Genomic DNA, 16,363 nt, shown 5'->3' on the forward strand with positions numbered 1-16,363 from the left:
TTGAATTACATTTCCATTCACAATATGCTGCTGGTAAGAGGATGAATATTCAATTGCTTCACAGTTCTACCAAGATGATCACAAAGACCCAGATGTCTGAACAAGAGATGCTTGTGGTTGTACAGACTTCTGCCTTCCAAGTACTGACTTCCAGATGAACAAGATCTGTCCATTCTGGTCAGTTAGAATAACTGAAGACACTCAGCTAAAGGAGGAGAGATTTAAACAGTGCTGTGTGGCAAAAATGTGTGTGATACCAACTGAACAATTTTTGTATCACCAGCAACCTCCTCCTGTGTGTTCAGGGCACTGAAACCTGAAAAGCTCAAAACACAAGCACTGAACCTAACACCTCTATAGCCCAAGTCACAGAAACGTATTTGCTGTCACACTGTATCAGTAGCAAGGGCATCTCTCATGGATTTGCTTTTCCAAATTGAATATTATCAAAACAGAACTTTTAGAAGTCACTACAGTGGGAGCACGTTTACTGTGTTCCATAAAATACTTCTTTCTCCAAATTTACTGCCTTTTTGTCAGTGCAAACAAATCAAACTTCTACAGTACATTTCTCATCCCCAAAATATTTTAGGACAGTCCTGTAAAGTTTGAATAATCCACTTCAACTGTTAAATTAGAATGAAAAAGCATTATGTTAGATCATGATTCATATGCAGTAGGAGCTTTAATTGAAACAGATTAAGTCCCATCGCATGAATACTAGGCAGATAACCTAGTGCTTTTTACTAGCAGAAGATTTGCCTTTCACATACAAAACGAATGCACTGAGTAAAAACATACCATACTAGAAAAGACTATGTCTAAGGGATCACGTGGAGTAACTGCCTGCATCTTTCAGTTTTGAATGCTGGTTGCACGTGAGTCTGTTGGTTCAGACTTCATTATTTTTATAGTCTCCACTGTATAAAGTGCTGTAATGTACGTAACTGCCAGCTGTGTTTTATTTCATCACTAGCATATGAATTTTTACAAATCACACCTTTTCCCACAAAGTTACATAATAATTCAAAAATGCCATAAAATTCTTCAGACGTGTCATGTATGTATGCCACAGAAACAGAGCATGTGGTTCTTTCCAGTACCACCATTTTCAGTGCCAGGGAAAGGCTATAAATAGTTAAGTTTTTAGGAGAGAGAAGGTATGTTGTAAATGAGAAGTCTCCCTCTGCTTGTGAGCTTTTATTGTTTTGCATTACTTCAGTGCTGGATTCCTGATTCGTAACAAATTCCAAGACTGCAGACTACAGGCCCAGCCTCTGACTAACACTATGGTGATTTATTTGAGGATAAATACCTCAGTCCGCATCTTATGACTGAACACAACAGTCCACAGCAGAGCGGAATGCAAGGAATGCAGAGGCTGTAAGAGCTGAGGCAGCAGGGAACGGCGCTCAGCTATCAGACTGCCCTGGACTGCTGAACTGCTCCAAACACTTCCTCCAGTCAAGAATGAAAGGAATTCTCTAAGCCTGTACTTCATGCCAACCAGACCTGCATTCCTACGAATGCACACAGCAAGAATGGCATTTGATGATTACCCAACACGTGCACCTAGCTCATCAACACCTTACCTGTATGAAAAATTCCACATCTGACTGTCAGAGCTGGAGTGCAATCACCCAAGTAATGTTTAGCAACAACTGCAGCTTGCCCAGTTGTCAAGGCAGACTACAGAGCAGCTGGCTCACAATCTCCTGGCCTCTGAAAAATGCAAACCACTTCTGTTTCTGCTCCTCCTGCTTCCCCACCCCCAGAGTACAGACTGCTCAGAATCTGGGGAAGTGAAACGAGCAAATTACAAAGAACACATGAACAGTGCTTTAGAAACTGCAAGGTTAGTGTATGTGTTTTGTTACAAAGTTAAGCTAATTCCTGTTGCTTTGTTGCATGCAAACCAAACAAGTCATCGCTCATCTAATCTCATCAGCTTTTGTGCAGAATTTTCATGCAATCTGGAACAAAGGAAAGATCTACCAGGAAGATTTAGACACAGTATGATTTTAGCACGTACAGAGATGAAGAGGACAGCACTACATTCTGTGAAACAGAAGTAATAAAAGCAAGACACTTACAGATGTGGATTGAACATTCGACTCATTTTAGAAACATGTTCATTTTCACAGTCTATCTCATCATCCCCTTGGTCCATGCTGAGCTTTCTCTTATTGGGGCTGATCGGAGGAGGGCCTGTCCGATGGTTGGTTAAAGCAGAGGATACTGGGAGAGACTGCATTCTGGGCTCACCTCTTAAAGCTGCTTCACCTACAGGAAAAACACAAGTGAAGATGAACACAACAGGGAAAAATGAGGTAGAACATGGTGTTTTTAAAAAAAATTCTCGCAGACAAAATTCCCAAACAGATGTCAGGTGTGCAAAGGCACATTCAAACATGGTTATAAGATAAACAAGGCATTATAAGCCATACCTTAGAGTTTCATGCACAAACAGAGCAACAGTTGAGAAAAGGTAATACAAGAGGGGTCGACTCACCCCAGATGATCTGAAAGGTTGAACTAACACATCTTTCTAACAGTATTTTTATTCAGAAGCATTCCTTCTTACAAGCTGCCATTCCAGCATTGAACTTTCATTACCTCATCCTGCAAAGCATGACTATTTGCAATGAAATATGCTTTGTTCCTTTCCTTATGGTTGTGGTATAAATTCCAGGTTCACATCTATGCCAAATATTCAAGATCTAAAGCTGAATAAACATTGAAATTCTCAAGTTATTCTTTTCATAAAAAGCTGTCCAAAACAAGCTTGTCTGGTATATAACTATTGAGGTAAAAATTAGGGAAAAAACTGGAACTTGCTTTTGCAAGTGTAAGTTTGTCTGCAAACGTCCTTCTCTATACTTTTAAACTACATTTGTTGCAATATACAACTGTACATGTTTTCAACAGAAGAATCATACAACTTCAATTCTAAGAAAGGCATTTTTCCAGGAGGCAGACTGGTGGTACTCAGTAGTTTATAAATTCTATGTATTTTCTGATAAGACAGAAAATGCCACTCACAGCATGTGGGAGTTACGTATAAACAATTCCAGAAATGATACAATTAGCTTGCTTAGAAACACATTCACACAATGTTACTGTGCATACATTAAAATATGACCATAGTTTTTTCTCCCCTTTCAATTAACTCTCTCACTGAACACAGGGCCTGAAGCGCAGCACTGCATTTTGCCTACAATTATGGAACTCACCATCCTTACAGCCACAGGTCATAGGGATTTAAAGACATTAGAAAATGCTTTTCAGGCTTTGAAAGGAGCTTAAGGATGAGCTAAATTAATCAGGGTCACCTATTCTGGCAATATCCCTGAAACAGCTACTTCTGCTGGAGTTTAAAAGTTGTATTTTTCCTATGCTGCCAGAAGCATTTTGTTTTCTACGTGGCCATAATTTCCAAAACTAAAATTAGGATAAAGTTAACTTCATCTGCAGTCCTGAAAGTAGCTGAGAATAGAAATCTTTGTGTGTCACCACACATTTTCACATCATCGCTGAGGCAGACGATTTATAAAACGCTGACCTAATTCCACACAAAACAAATACTATTTTGTTGGAAAAAGAAGGAGAGAGGAGAAAACCTCCTGAATGTTTACCAGTAAAAATAAGCATTTTGCCAATTTCGTCAGCATAATATAAACTAGCAAATATACGCTGACCTATAATACACCACAAGTCATGATTTCTATAAAAGACTCTGGCACCAGATTTAAATTGGAACTTTCCATCTCAGCTCTAAATAGTAAAAACTGTGCCCTACTGCAGATGCTCTGAGACAGAATGCAAACCCCTCCTGTATGAAAGGACCCAAACCCCCACCCCAGCCACCGTAATGTCACACAGAGCTCCTATCAAAAAGACCTCTCATCAGAAATAACCTTCCCCTGAGTACAGTTCCTGTATTTTTAGCTCAGCCTGTATGTTTTGAGCAGATATCGATCATGTTCTGATGCAAACTTTAGAAGCAAACCACATCACACCGCATTCTCTTGGAGAGGAATCTCTCTCACTTCTCTCTTTGATAAAAAGTTTTATACCAATGTCAAGAGATAAAGCTTTCATCAGTTCAGGCTCACGATACTTTCATCCCACTCATATGCAATCATTCTTCTCTCTGTAGTATCTCAGATAACTTCTGAAGACTCAAAATTCCATTAAAGAAGTTCCAGGTCTGCACCTAAGTCCTCCCGAGTTCTCCTGAGCAACTCTTGACAAAAACACGAACCCTTTAACTCACAGACTCATAGAAAGCTCACGTGAAGCCCACTGCAGTTTACGAAAGATAATTTCTAGACATTGTTCCATCTTTCCCTTTTCTCAATCAACAGCCAGGTGCCCGACACTACACAATTATCTCTATTTTTTCTTTATTAAAAATATATATATATATATCATTTTATTATATACAACAGTGTCTATATACTAACATTCATTTTAGTGCAAAAACCTGGTAAAAAGTGTTATTGCTGCCTCATGTTGGAAGTAGAGACTCATTGTAAAGAAATTCAGCAAAGCGAGGGTTGGCTTCTAATTAAAGCCTGTTGAATTTGATAGTGCATTTTCCTACTGTGAACTAACATGGTCTTCAGCACATATCTGACAGTTCTGTCTTGTGCCATAGGGTCATTCAGCCAAAGCTTCAGCTTCATGAGGACAGGTGGCAGAGGTGGGCACTGGGGCAGCAGGAGCTGCTCGCTCTCGGTCTGCAGGACAGGCAGGAAGACACCAAGCATCTCCTCCAGGCAGAGCCACGTGGCCACTGCCCAGCAGGCACCAGGCAGGCAGGGAACAATGCCAGACAGAGATCCAGATAATAGGGTGAGATTAAGAGGAAAAATATCCCTCCATTGTATATAGGGATAAATTGCACACACTCGGCTTATAATTTTGATTAGGGTTAAAACTGTTTTATATTTAAATAAAAGGTGTCTTCTTTCCCCACCACTTTACTCCTTCCCAAATGTGAATTTAAACCAGAGAGGGAGAAACCACAGCAGAGCCTATGACACAAGGCACTGGTTTGCTGACTGCATTTGTCTCCCCCAGCTGACCACACTCCATGGTAACCAGACTCACACTACACAACTGGCAAGACAACACTCTGATAAAACAACTCTGTTTTATAAAATTCCCCAAGACTAAGCTCCAGTCTTCAAAATTCATTACTGTGAAGGCTTGTGTCTGCACTACGACTGAAAGCATGGGTAGCAAACACATTTATTGTGCCTCTCATAATACTTCCCTTTGTTTCAGTAAGCAGCTGGTGTGAGACACTCTTGATCTGCTGCTTTCAGATAGTTCTATGTACAACTGTTCATACCAGTCTTTTTTTTTTTTTTTTTTTTAATTAAAACTGTTAGGCAACACGATAAAACACAGACAAGCAAAACCCAGATAACAATGTGACGTAGTGTCTGCCTATATGCCAGCACTGCAGCACACTCACTCAACAGAAGTTAATGCAGTCAGCAAGAACATTCTTTATTTTAACCACTTAGCAGCCTAAACTGCAAGTGATTCAAACTAACACAAGCAAACGAAACATTTGTAAAAACAGCATGTCTCTTTTTGAACATAAGCACCACCAAGATCGTTGGATCTTTAACATTATTTTTGTTTCTCTTGCAGTTCAGTCAGCAGTATCTGAGTCCCTACTGAAACGTCCATGCAATGCAAACATCACAACAGCAAAAGTCATGTTTTCACAAGTGTGGATTTGACAGCAAGACACCAGAGAAGTCTTAAAATATGCCTGAGAACTGCAAGAGTTACCAGAGATTGGGAAAAAAAAAAAAAAAAAAAAAAAAAAAAGATATACACTATCTTGGCAGCTAACTTCCTTCCTCTCTGACCTAGCAGCTCCACACCAAGACATGGCTATCACATCCTATCCCCCCTCCCAGTTTCCTCTTCCCGCTGGCTACTGTTAATCCATAAAATCTGTGCATTAATTACCAACCAGAAATGAAAGGCTTCATCTTTCCAGCTGAAGACTGACACGATACAGACCTTAGAGCATACTGAAATAAGACTCCTCAACAGAAAATCTAAGCGCTGTCCTTGCCCGCTTTACTTTTCTGTTCTGCATCTGACAAACAGATCTGTCCACAAGCAGATCTGTCCCGACGCACTTACTAACTTCACAAAAAAACCTTCCGTTCTGCACCAACAGGGTCTTTACCTTTAAGAGCTTGAACTGAATTACCATGACCTCAGGCCACTCTAGTAATTAATAAAATCATGGGCATGAGTGTTTAACAGACTTTAATTAACGTGCATTACACCTTTAATTACTTTTCCAATACCTTCACGCAGACAAACTCATTAGCAGAAGGGGTTGGTTCATGTTCCCAGGGTGAGACGTTCCCAGGAATCAATAGTACATGAAGGTCTTCAGGGCTGGTTTTACCTACTGATCCAAAATTTAGCCCTCATTGCATATGAAATATTTCTGGTGAAACGACAGGATATTCACAAAGGCTATGTGTATGTGAAGACGAAACTACAGAAGATGAAACAAGTTTAAATTGAAAACCAACAGGAATGAATTTATGAACTGTTCCATGTTTCTTTCTACTACCTGCAACACAAAAGTCTGTGTCAACATGAATTGAGATTAGATGATGTTATAATTTCAAATCATGGAATCACTGATTTGAGATACTAGATGTCAAGGGATGAAGTCACTTCAATACTGCTTAGCTTAATCAGTTATCAAAACAAGTTATCAAAACCACTAAGAATTAACACATTGTACCAGCAAATTAGCATGCTGATGTTGTCAAGTGCCTACATTAGGTATTATTTAGACACTGCATACATTGTGGTATCTTTGAAATGATGGAATTCCCCAAAAATTTAATCTGTGCAAAATATTCAGACTCAACTCTTATAAGATCATAACTTAATGCAAATTTTCTTCGCTTGCAGGGCCACAGAAAATGAATTAATCCATTCAGACATCTCAGTATAGATCTTTGTTTTATGATAAAAGATAATATCATTTGTAACTGCTTAGGTTATTTATTTAACCACTGGACATTTCTACAACCTGATGCAAACAAGAAAGTCTTTGTATCACTACATTATTTCTGGATGACAGTTTTGATACAAGATATAACTTAGCTTAAATAAGAATTAGTTAGGAGAAGTACACTGTCAAATGCTGCAAACAGATTATAGTAGTACTCATTTGCTTTGTAGTATATAAAACCAGGCCCACCTGGAGAGCATAACGAAATAGCAAACTACAAGAACAACAAGAAAATTAAATATTAATGAGAACAGCCTTCTCGTAAAACACTGTTATGAAATCATATCTTGGAAATATTTCTTGCTACAGCTGACAGATTTCTTTCAGCAGCAAACTTACTAATTCACGTATCTGACACACATTTTACTGACTTTCTTGCAGGATGACAAAAAGCTAATTTAGAAAACAAAAGAATCACATACACATTTACAGAAAAATTGGCAAAAGCCTGCTCTCATCAGCTTACAAAACATATGAAAAGCACTTACTCCTGGAACCACGCTCTGGCTACCACTGTGCAGAGATACGTATGCCAGAAAACCCATGGCCAAAAACAGAATACAGTGATTAAACTGACTGCTCTGTTCTGGCTCCTCTGTCTGACCATGCCTGCCAATGAGGGACACATTACATTTGACGTTGCTAGCAAGAACATAAAACAGTGACCTCTGCGTTCAATCACCTCCACCCACTTTTTCCTCCTCTCTCATCCAAAAGACTGCACTGGGAAAGGAGCCAGAGTTCAGGTACAGCAAGACCACTCGTGGAGCACAGGAATGACTGCTTGAGGATCCTTTAAAAAAAACACATCTTTGTTCATCAGCACAGGCTAAAGCAGATTTCAACAGACTTTCCAAATGCTACACTATATAAAACAATAAATACAAAACAAACAATTGTGCCAGAATGGCAGAACAGACCTCCCAAACCTGTCACTGCCCCTTCAAATCTACCGTGAAAAACTGATTACATCAACTTCCATTCTTGTGATACTGTAACAGCATAGCTATATGAAATAGCACAGACATACACTCTGCACATAAAGATTTATAGGGACAGCTGACTCAATTCTACAAACTAATGCATAAATACAAGTAAAGAAAAAGCTCTTTGCTGACCACACAAACTAAGGTTGTAACATTCTCTTTGCTCTGCTAACCAGGTACTGACTGTGAGCGTCTCCTTCTAATACACTTCTAGCTGTAAGTAGAAACAAAAATGAACTGCAAAAATGTGTCTCTGGAAGTAGGCAGTAATGATATGAAAAGGGGAAGGACAGCAGATAAGTTCAAGGAATGTTTGGATTTTGTGTTGAGGGATATGGTTTAGTGAGAACTCTTGCTGATAGGTGGATGGTTGGACTGGATGATCTTGTGGTCTTTTCCAACCTTGGTGTTTCTGTGATTATGTGACAAGCCAGAAAGAAGGCAGGCTGGAGCAAATTTCAATGCTTCAGTCTGGCAGAGCTTCCTAGTGTTGTAACATCAAACCTCAAGCACGCTATTTCCTCTATCAAATTTCAATTTTCACACCTCAGCAACTGTGACTGTGGGACTGTGTTGAGTTCCAACCCAACAATGAACTCGGGCTTACGTCTAATTGCAGAGCATGAGACTATCTGAGAAGTCTGAAGATCTCCCTTTAGGATAATGGCCCAACCAGTAAACTCCTGCAGCACATCTCTCATCTGGCTGTTTGTAAGATCTTCCTTTCTTATGCTTAGAGTGTCCTGAATTCATGTTAACTATGGCTAAAAAAAATTTCAGTTATCTGGTAGACAAGATTTAAATGAAATCAATGCATTACACTAATCTCCAAATAAACAGTACCAATGAGGTCTTGTTTCCATCAATGTCAAAATAAGGTTTCCCTTGGTTTGACTTTTTTTTTTTTTTTTTTTTTAACTCAGAAAGCAAGGCTGTTCCCAAAGAAAACTCCTTTCTTGGCTTTTCTGCCAGCTCTCCTGGGAAAAACCTATATCAAACATTTGAAGTCAATTAAGAGGCACTAAAAGTTAACACCAATTATCATTTTATGTTTGCTCAATGTGTTACAGGGGCTCTTATATAAAAGAACCATAAGCTGCCTTGCTAAGAACCACCACCAAGACCAAGCACTTGCCTTTGTATAGCACTGCACTTGAGCCACCTGGCCCTGCTGAACAGCACTGGCCTCGGTATGAAAGCAAGAACAAACAGGGAGAGAATAAAAGAGAAAAGATGACAAAAGGGAGATGTATCATTTACATTTTCACCTCCTGTATTTGTCCAGAAAATGTTAGTTTAGTGTTTACTGGTCAGCAGAAAGATGCATGATCCATTTAATTCCCTGGAAAAACATACTGCATCATAAGCACCGTAGGAGGTTTTGGTGTATCCCTACAACATACTCATGTACAATAATACTGAAATTCAGTCATTCAAGTTACTTCCCATGCTTTACAATGTTTTCTCCTCCCAGAGTTTATATCTCTAATGATTCCAGGTCAGCCCTGCTGGGCTAGGTCCAGAGAGGGAAGTGAACTCCCACCAGCCTTGGTGGCTCAGGGTAGGACTCAGCTATTTTCACTGTGTGCCCTCACTGCAGCACTTACTGGGGCACGTACACTTAAGAACATGAGAAACACAGCCCATTCTGATAGGCACAATAATTCCTAACAGAGAAAACAAGTCCACATGATGGAATTAAAACTACTGCCATGCAAAGCTTAAATTAGTAAACCGATCATCAGAATTCAGTTTCGTTTAATTTGTTTGAAAAACTGTTACAGGGCATCTCTCACATTTTTTGATATGCAGATTTTAAAAGCTGTCTGATAAAAAGACTTTTGTCAGTGTTCAAGTATGATTTTAATAAAAGAGAAGTATTTGCCAGTAAAAAATTGTGAATGAAATAGAACTGTACATCAGCATGTTGAAGATGCTGCTTGCCAATATAATGGTTAACTTCCAGATCGAGGTGTTCTTTCTTTCATCACTCAGCTCAATGACTTATTGTATAATGTAAAAGACAGGAACGCTAAACAGATCAAAGACTAGTCTGTCTTTCAGCAGAAACAATCAAAGCTGAAAGATCTGCCATCTATTTCAAATGCAAATTGAAGTCACAGCAAGATCACAACAGAAAAAAAAATGTTAGATCTGATACTTAAGCAGTATTTCAACATGTGAAATTATACCTCATAGCAATGTATTTGCACACACTGGCAAAGAAAGACAAAGAAAGCACAGATTTAAATAACTCCTTAAGAAGACAGAAAACATTTGTTAACCTCCCACCCCAGTGCACATCTTTTATTTTCTTAGATACTGCCTCTGCTAACAGACAGCACTGCAGATACTCAGGTCTGAAGCAAAACGGTTTGCTCAGCATTTTTCAGACTGGCACAGCTAGGAGGGCTGCTGCCTCCTGTTTTATGATGTTGGCCCACAACATCAGAGGCAGATGATGGTGGGATGGCAGTAGAGGTGGAGCCTTCCCTCCAGTATTCCATGACATTTTGTTACCATGAGACAGATGCAGCCCTCTTCTTCATTGCTGGTAAAAATGTAGAGCTAATGGTGATGACTATGTTGACAATTGTGTTTTGAAGCTGAGAATTTACTTTGTCAGATAGTGTTACTGTGCTCATTGTATCTGTTGTAATCTGCATGGAAATAAGTAGGAGGCATTACTTTCAGGTGGATCTACATATATAGACTCTGCCTAACAGTTCTTTTTTCTTGGGCACTGCACATATAAGCTTTCCCACCTACTTTTCCCATCCTGCCTTACTTAAAATATATTGATTGACTGAATATATTTCAGAACAGAATACAAGAATTTGATATGGTTTCTCAACAGATTGTGCACTTCAGTTTTCACAAAACTCCTTACCAATGCTAAGATGGCCACGATCTTGTAACAAAAACTGAACTCCAGGCTATTGGGCATCTCTTATGGATATAAACACAGTCAATGTCTTCTACAGAAAACATTCTTCAGGCATAGATTTTGGGATGTTTGTTTGTAACATGGGCATATGAAATCCAATAAATCATACACTGCTTCTTTCATGAATATTTGAGACAAAAGCTGTGAAACAAAAGTAAAAAATATGAACATACATCCCATTTATTAAAATTGAAGAGTAGATATACTCTCTAGGTACACTGCGAGATTTTAAGCATACTCCAAACACATTTTCTCATGTTCTTCTTTACTAACTGGAAGGCAGTAACGCAAGAAAGAGAACATAAATGTTGTATCTGTACAATAAAAACACGAGAGCAAATACATTCAAAATATGTTAATAAAAGGTATGCATCATGCATGGATGGCTCTCCCAAGAAAAGATTTGGAGAAAAGCAAGGTCACCACTTGTGTGCAACTCCCTCAAAGTGATAAGTTCCCAGACTGGATTCCTATTTGTAGCATACAAGTGACCTCGGAATGGAAACAAAAAAAAAAAAGAAAAAAACCCATAAAAATCAAAGAAGTCTTTGCAACTGCATTTTTCTCATATGGCATGTGGCCAAACAACCAAATGCCAGAAGCTGCTCCTGCCACAGGACAGGAGATGGGACTGGAGGGGATGCCTTATTCACATATGCATGGACAGATGCATGACTAGGAGCTGCTTCTGCCGTCATGGTCACCAACACGATAATCTCTTCCTAACTAATGTGACATCCTTAGTGAGAGAAACTAAAACTTCAGTTTCAGTTTTGGTTTTCTGCTACGTTACTGCAGTCTGTCTGAACGGGCTCGCATATTCAAGGAACACAGAGCCCCTTCAAACAAGCTGGATGGAATACTGCAGACTGTAATCTACAGTATCAGAACAATTCCAACCCATCTCCACAAAGAACCCACTGTATGGAACAAAATCCCTTTGTCTTTTAAAATGGACTCCAAAATCCCTTCTACAAAGGGAAAGAGAGGAATGACAACTGGACAGGGCAGTTAGGCACTCTGAATCCAACTGCAAACTACATGAGCCATTGGGATAAAAAAAAAAAAAAAGATACAGCTTTCTGACATGCTAAGGAAAAAAAAGAAAGATGAAGATATCAGTTTGCCAATTCCCCGTGCTCAAAGTTTTACTGTAACTGGTGGGAGTTGCTCAGCAGGCTGAGCTATGCCACTGCCATCAGTGTCTGCCTGTAGAAGACAAGGGATTTAAATTCATCATAATGCTGAATAATATAGATCTTCAACTCACTGGCTTTGTGTTATTCTGAGACATAATGCAATAGTTTCACTCAAATGTGGCTCACATGCAGTGTTTTACTAACTGAAAACTTGCAAAGGCTTCATCTTCTAGAGGAGCCTGGAGAGCAGAGTGACTCATAAGATGGAGAAGAAAGGATGCCATATAATTTGTCTGAAGGTAGTAGAGCTGGTATAAAGAAACATTCATACAAAATCCCACCAATTACTATTCTTTCTTACAGGATAGCCTTCCAAATCAAACAAATCCACATGGTTCACTATTAGGGAGAAAGATTAATTTTAAAAATTAATTTTAATCTTCTGACGTAACAGCTTGTAATCTTGTGTCCAGGACATGTAATTAAGGTAAGTAATTTATTGTGGGGGGGAAAAAAAAAAACAAAAAACTGCACCTTGAAATGAATTGCTCCACAGAAACATTTTAGGTAACATTAGTACCACAGCTTGAAAATGGTTCTTCTCCTAGAAGACTTAGTTGTTCAAAATGTGGTAGCAGAGAACAAAATTATTTCATTTGCTTCTCAAAAGGATATAGGAAACAGGATTTGAAGCGACACTCTGACCCTTTAGGATAGTCAGTAAGACATGTGGTCACTGAGATCGATAGAGGTGGTCATACTCAGAGAGTCAATAGAGAAGACAATCTTCTGACACCAAGGAATAGAAAGGAGCACAATCTAAATCATAGCTGACATGTTTATTTCAAAAGAAGGAGGATCATCCATGGAGCCAAGCTGCAGGGTTACTCATAATAAATGTTCTCTCCAAGGAAAAGCTAAGATGGAGGCAGGGACTGCATTTGCTACCAAGAAGTTACATGCTGACTGGACTTTCTCACAGATTTCTAGGCACTGAAGGCTGGTACTCCAGGATGCTTGGAGCAGTGGGGCACAAGCACAAATTCATGTTCTTTATGTTATCTTTACAATCACATGACTGGAATGGGTGGCAAGTACTGATGTTACACTCCACTTCTCAAATATCTATAATTAGGGCTTCATCTTCCTCTCCCTAAATGTATGCAGGTCACTCTGAAAGTACTGCCCTCCATTCGTTTCCATACAAATTACAACAGATACAAAGAGCACAGTAACGCTATCTGACAGAGCAAATTCTCAGCTACAGAACGTTATTTTTCAACACAGTCACCTTCCACGTCAGATGCCAGCTTGTCAGACTGCCCCTCTGCTGCATCTGTCTCATGTAAGAAGATGTCATGGAATAGTGGCAGGAAGGTTCCACCTCTGCTGCCATCACACCAACATTCGCCTCTGATGTTGTGGGCCAGCATCATAAAATCGGAGGCATTACTTTTGGAGCAGCCCTTGTCTTTAGCTGAGTCTCTCTTTTGATTAACATCACTCCAGGCTCCTTGTTAGTTTATTTCAAGCTGCAGAAGACAATTAATTCCTGACAAAACATCAGAAAAAAACCATACAGATGGGCTGATAAACTGAAGACTGTCAGCTATTAGGTCTGCACCCCATCATTCATGTGATGCTAGCTCCACCAGATCCAGAAATTAAATTTCTCAGTATATTAGTATGAGTATCCCTCATTAAGTTTCTTACCCCAGCTCACCTTGTGAAAAGAATATAAAACTGCAAGCATCAGTGGACACATTCCTTTTATGCACCTCAACAGGCTTCAAACATAAAGAACAGACCTGTTGAGGTCTGTGGCTCACAGAGGGGAACTTAAAAATTCTCTATCCCCACACCATGGTTTGTGTGAGCTCACTCTTGTTAACAGGCAAGAAGACCCAATTCCTTTCCCTGAAACAGCTTCCATCACCTCACTTTGGATGGGGTCCATCCCTATAGACAGACCACAGTCACAGCAGATTTTAGCATCAAATTTCCAGTTCTCTCCATGCCTGCTGATCAGAAAACAAATATCTCGCCTACAGATGAACACTCCAAGTTTCAGAGATCTGAAATTTTCTGTTTGGCTGATAAACTAAATACATTTTTTTTTTTCTGCATGTCAAAAGAAAGCTACTAAAGCACTGTAAGATTACCAACAAGCTAACACAAGGTTTAGCAGTTATGGCAAAGTATGACAATCAAGGCACTGTGAATGTTGCTGTCAGCTTTATCCTTCACTTACAAGAATTAAACCAAACACAACTCTTACCCTCCACCCTGTAAATGAAGACAACACTCTCTATTTCACGGGATAGCTGAAGGTTGAACTAGACTCCTTAGGAGGATTAAAAGAAAAAAAGGACAGTACATTACAATGAATATTATATTGTTTGTTATCATGCTGCTTCTTCAAGGATTCATTGAGAAAAAACTTGAAACCAAGTAGCACAGTGTTGAATTTACTGTACTATTAAAAAAAACTACAGATTAGCTTTTAAAGCATCTATACTGTACATCTAAGCAGCTACAGTCTTAGAAATTAGTCTTAAGTATTAAAGTAAGTACTTTTGAAAGGAAGAGAACTTTATTTATTTTTAACTGATAGGCTACATTTGTTACAAAAAAACACTGATAAGAGAAGCTTTTTTTTTTATGAACAGAAACGAGTCAAGAATCAGTAAGCATCACTGCTAATGCTGGAATTCCTATTTTTGACACCTTTGGTAAATAGCTCAGTATGATGCCTACAGCAAGACAAGAGCCAAGTGTTCACCTCTTTAACTGCAGCCACCAGTTTTAGAGCATTCAGCAGGAAAAGTGTGCACGTCAGCATTCTCCCAGCTGGCTCTATGAGATTTAATTTATGCCGACCACAGAGGGACTGTGATAGCTCTCCGAGATGCCAGAGCATGAAAACTGAAGGGTGGGGGTTAAACAAGCAGCAATGCACACCAGATGTCTGAGGAGGACATCTAAAAGACCTAGAGCACAAGGAAGCATATTTTTAAAAAAATCCCCTTCAATGCCATAAATATTTATACTAAATCCAAGAAACTGGCTGAGTTTGAACTTGTCCTATATGAGTCACACTGCACTTCCCTTACCCCATCTCCATTTAATGCGTTCTGTATAAAACCACAACAAAGGAGGTGTCGTACTTATGTCAACTCTTTTTAGATATATATATATACACTAAGAGTAGTTTTTGCAAAGCTTCTGCTTTTGAACAGATTGCTTTCCAAAGAATATAAAGAGAACAACTAAATAGCCTTATTTTACTTGGCCAGCTCTTGTGTGGTATTTACTGGTCCTCCTAGCTAATTTAGATTCATAGAAATAGTTTCCTTTTGACTAGACAACTCTAATTTTCTCCGTATGGGCACATAATTGCAATTAGGAATACGGCACACAGAAGGCAATTGCAACTGAGTAATCTGAAACCAAGAAACAATTGTTTTCAGAAAGGATGTGCCATTAAAGTGTCATAATCTGCTTATTTTAAAAAATGTCTACATCTACTTTCAGAAGTGAGATATCCTAAACATTAAGAATTAGATAACAAAATGAGAAGTCACAGTATCATCTCTAAAACCAACCAGAGTGCACTAGTGACATGTTAATATGAATAGATACTCATTCCCAAAAACACATCAGTATTTTAAACGTTCCAACAACTTAGCAGCTTCTATTCTCACTTTTACCACGCAAAGGATTGCTGCGCTGTGCATTTAGTAGATGGTAACTACAAAGAGTAACACCAATCTGTGGTTCTGTGATTTCTAGTTAAATGAAACTACATTTCAATATGGCCTTGTGTTCCACTACTGTAATGCCATTTCAGTTCTGGTGGGCAAAAATACTGATCCAATAAGCTTCTCTTAAAAAACAGTTCATGTTTAAAGACCAAAAAGTCTATTTTTGCATGCTGAAGAATAAATGTTAAGACTTGTAAACCTGGGAAGTATAATGGTCAGTGGTTTCCATGCCTGCCTTGTCAAATGGGTTTCCAGGAAAAACTACTGTTTTTTAAACACAACTAGTTCCAAACTTTTCCTGGGAGAGCAACGATATTTCCTGGAACATGCTAGCAATGTTTGGAAGAATAGGAGGAAAGTTACACACTACAGTGCTCGATTCTCACAGCTGACAAGGAATATTCCATAGTGATGAGGAGTGAAAAAGAATGTTTTAAAATAATCAAAGATAGGCT

General features: G+C 38.9%; 1 protein-coding gene across 3 annotated transcripts in view; it reads right to left on the reverse strand.

Moving 5' to 3' along the window:
• Positions 1 to 16,363, reverse strand: part of VGLL4 (vestigial like family member 4) — an 80,280-nt gene that overhangs the window by 22,112 nt on the left and 41,805 nt on the right. For 2 of the 3 annotated variants that reach the window (XM_031609118.2, XM_031609109.2), the window contains one exon: positions 2,094 to 2,283. In XM_031609118.2, coding sequence (XP_031464978.1) covers positions 2,094 to 2,283 — 190 coding nt within the window. Of the gene's footprint in view, positions 1 to 1,592; positions 2,062 to 2,093; positions 2,284 to 16,363 lie in introns of those variants that run through there. The other variant, XM_090148072.1, reaches the window with a different exon arrangement.

The sequence above is a fragment of the Phasianus colchicus genome, chromosome 11 (genome assembly GCF_987193195.1).
Source record: "Phasianus colchicus chromosome 11, bPhaCol1.hap1.1, whole genome shotgun sequence".
NCBI classification, from domain to species: Eukaryota; Metazoa; Chordata; class Aves; order Galliformes; family Phasianidae; genus Phasianus; species Phasianus colchicus.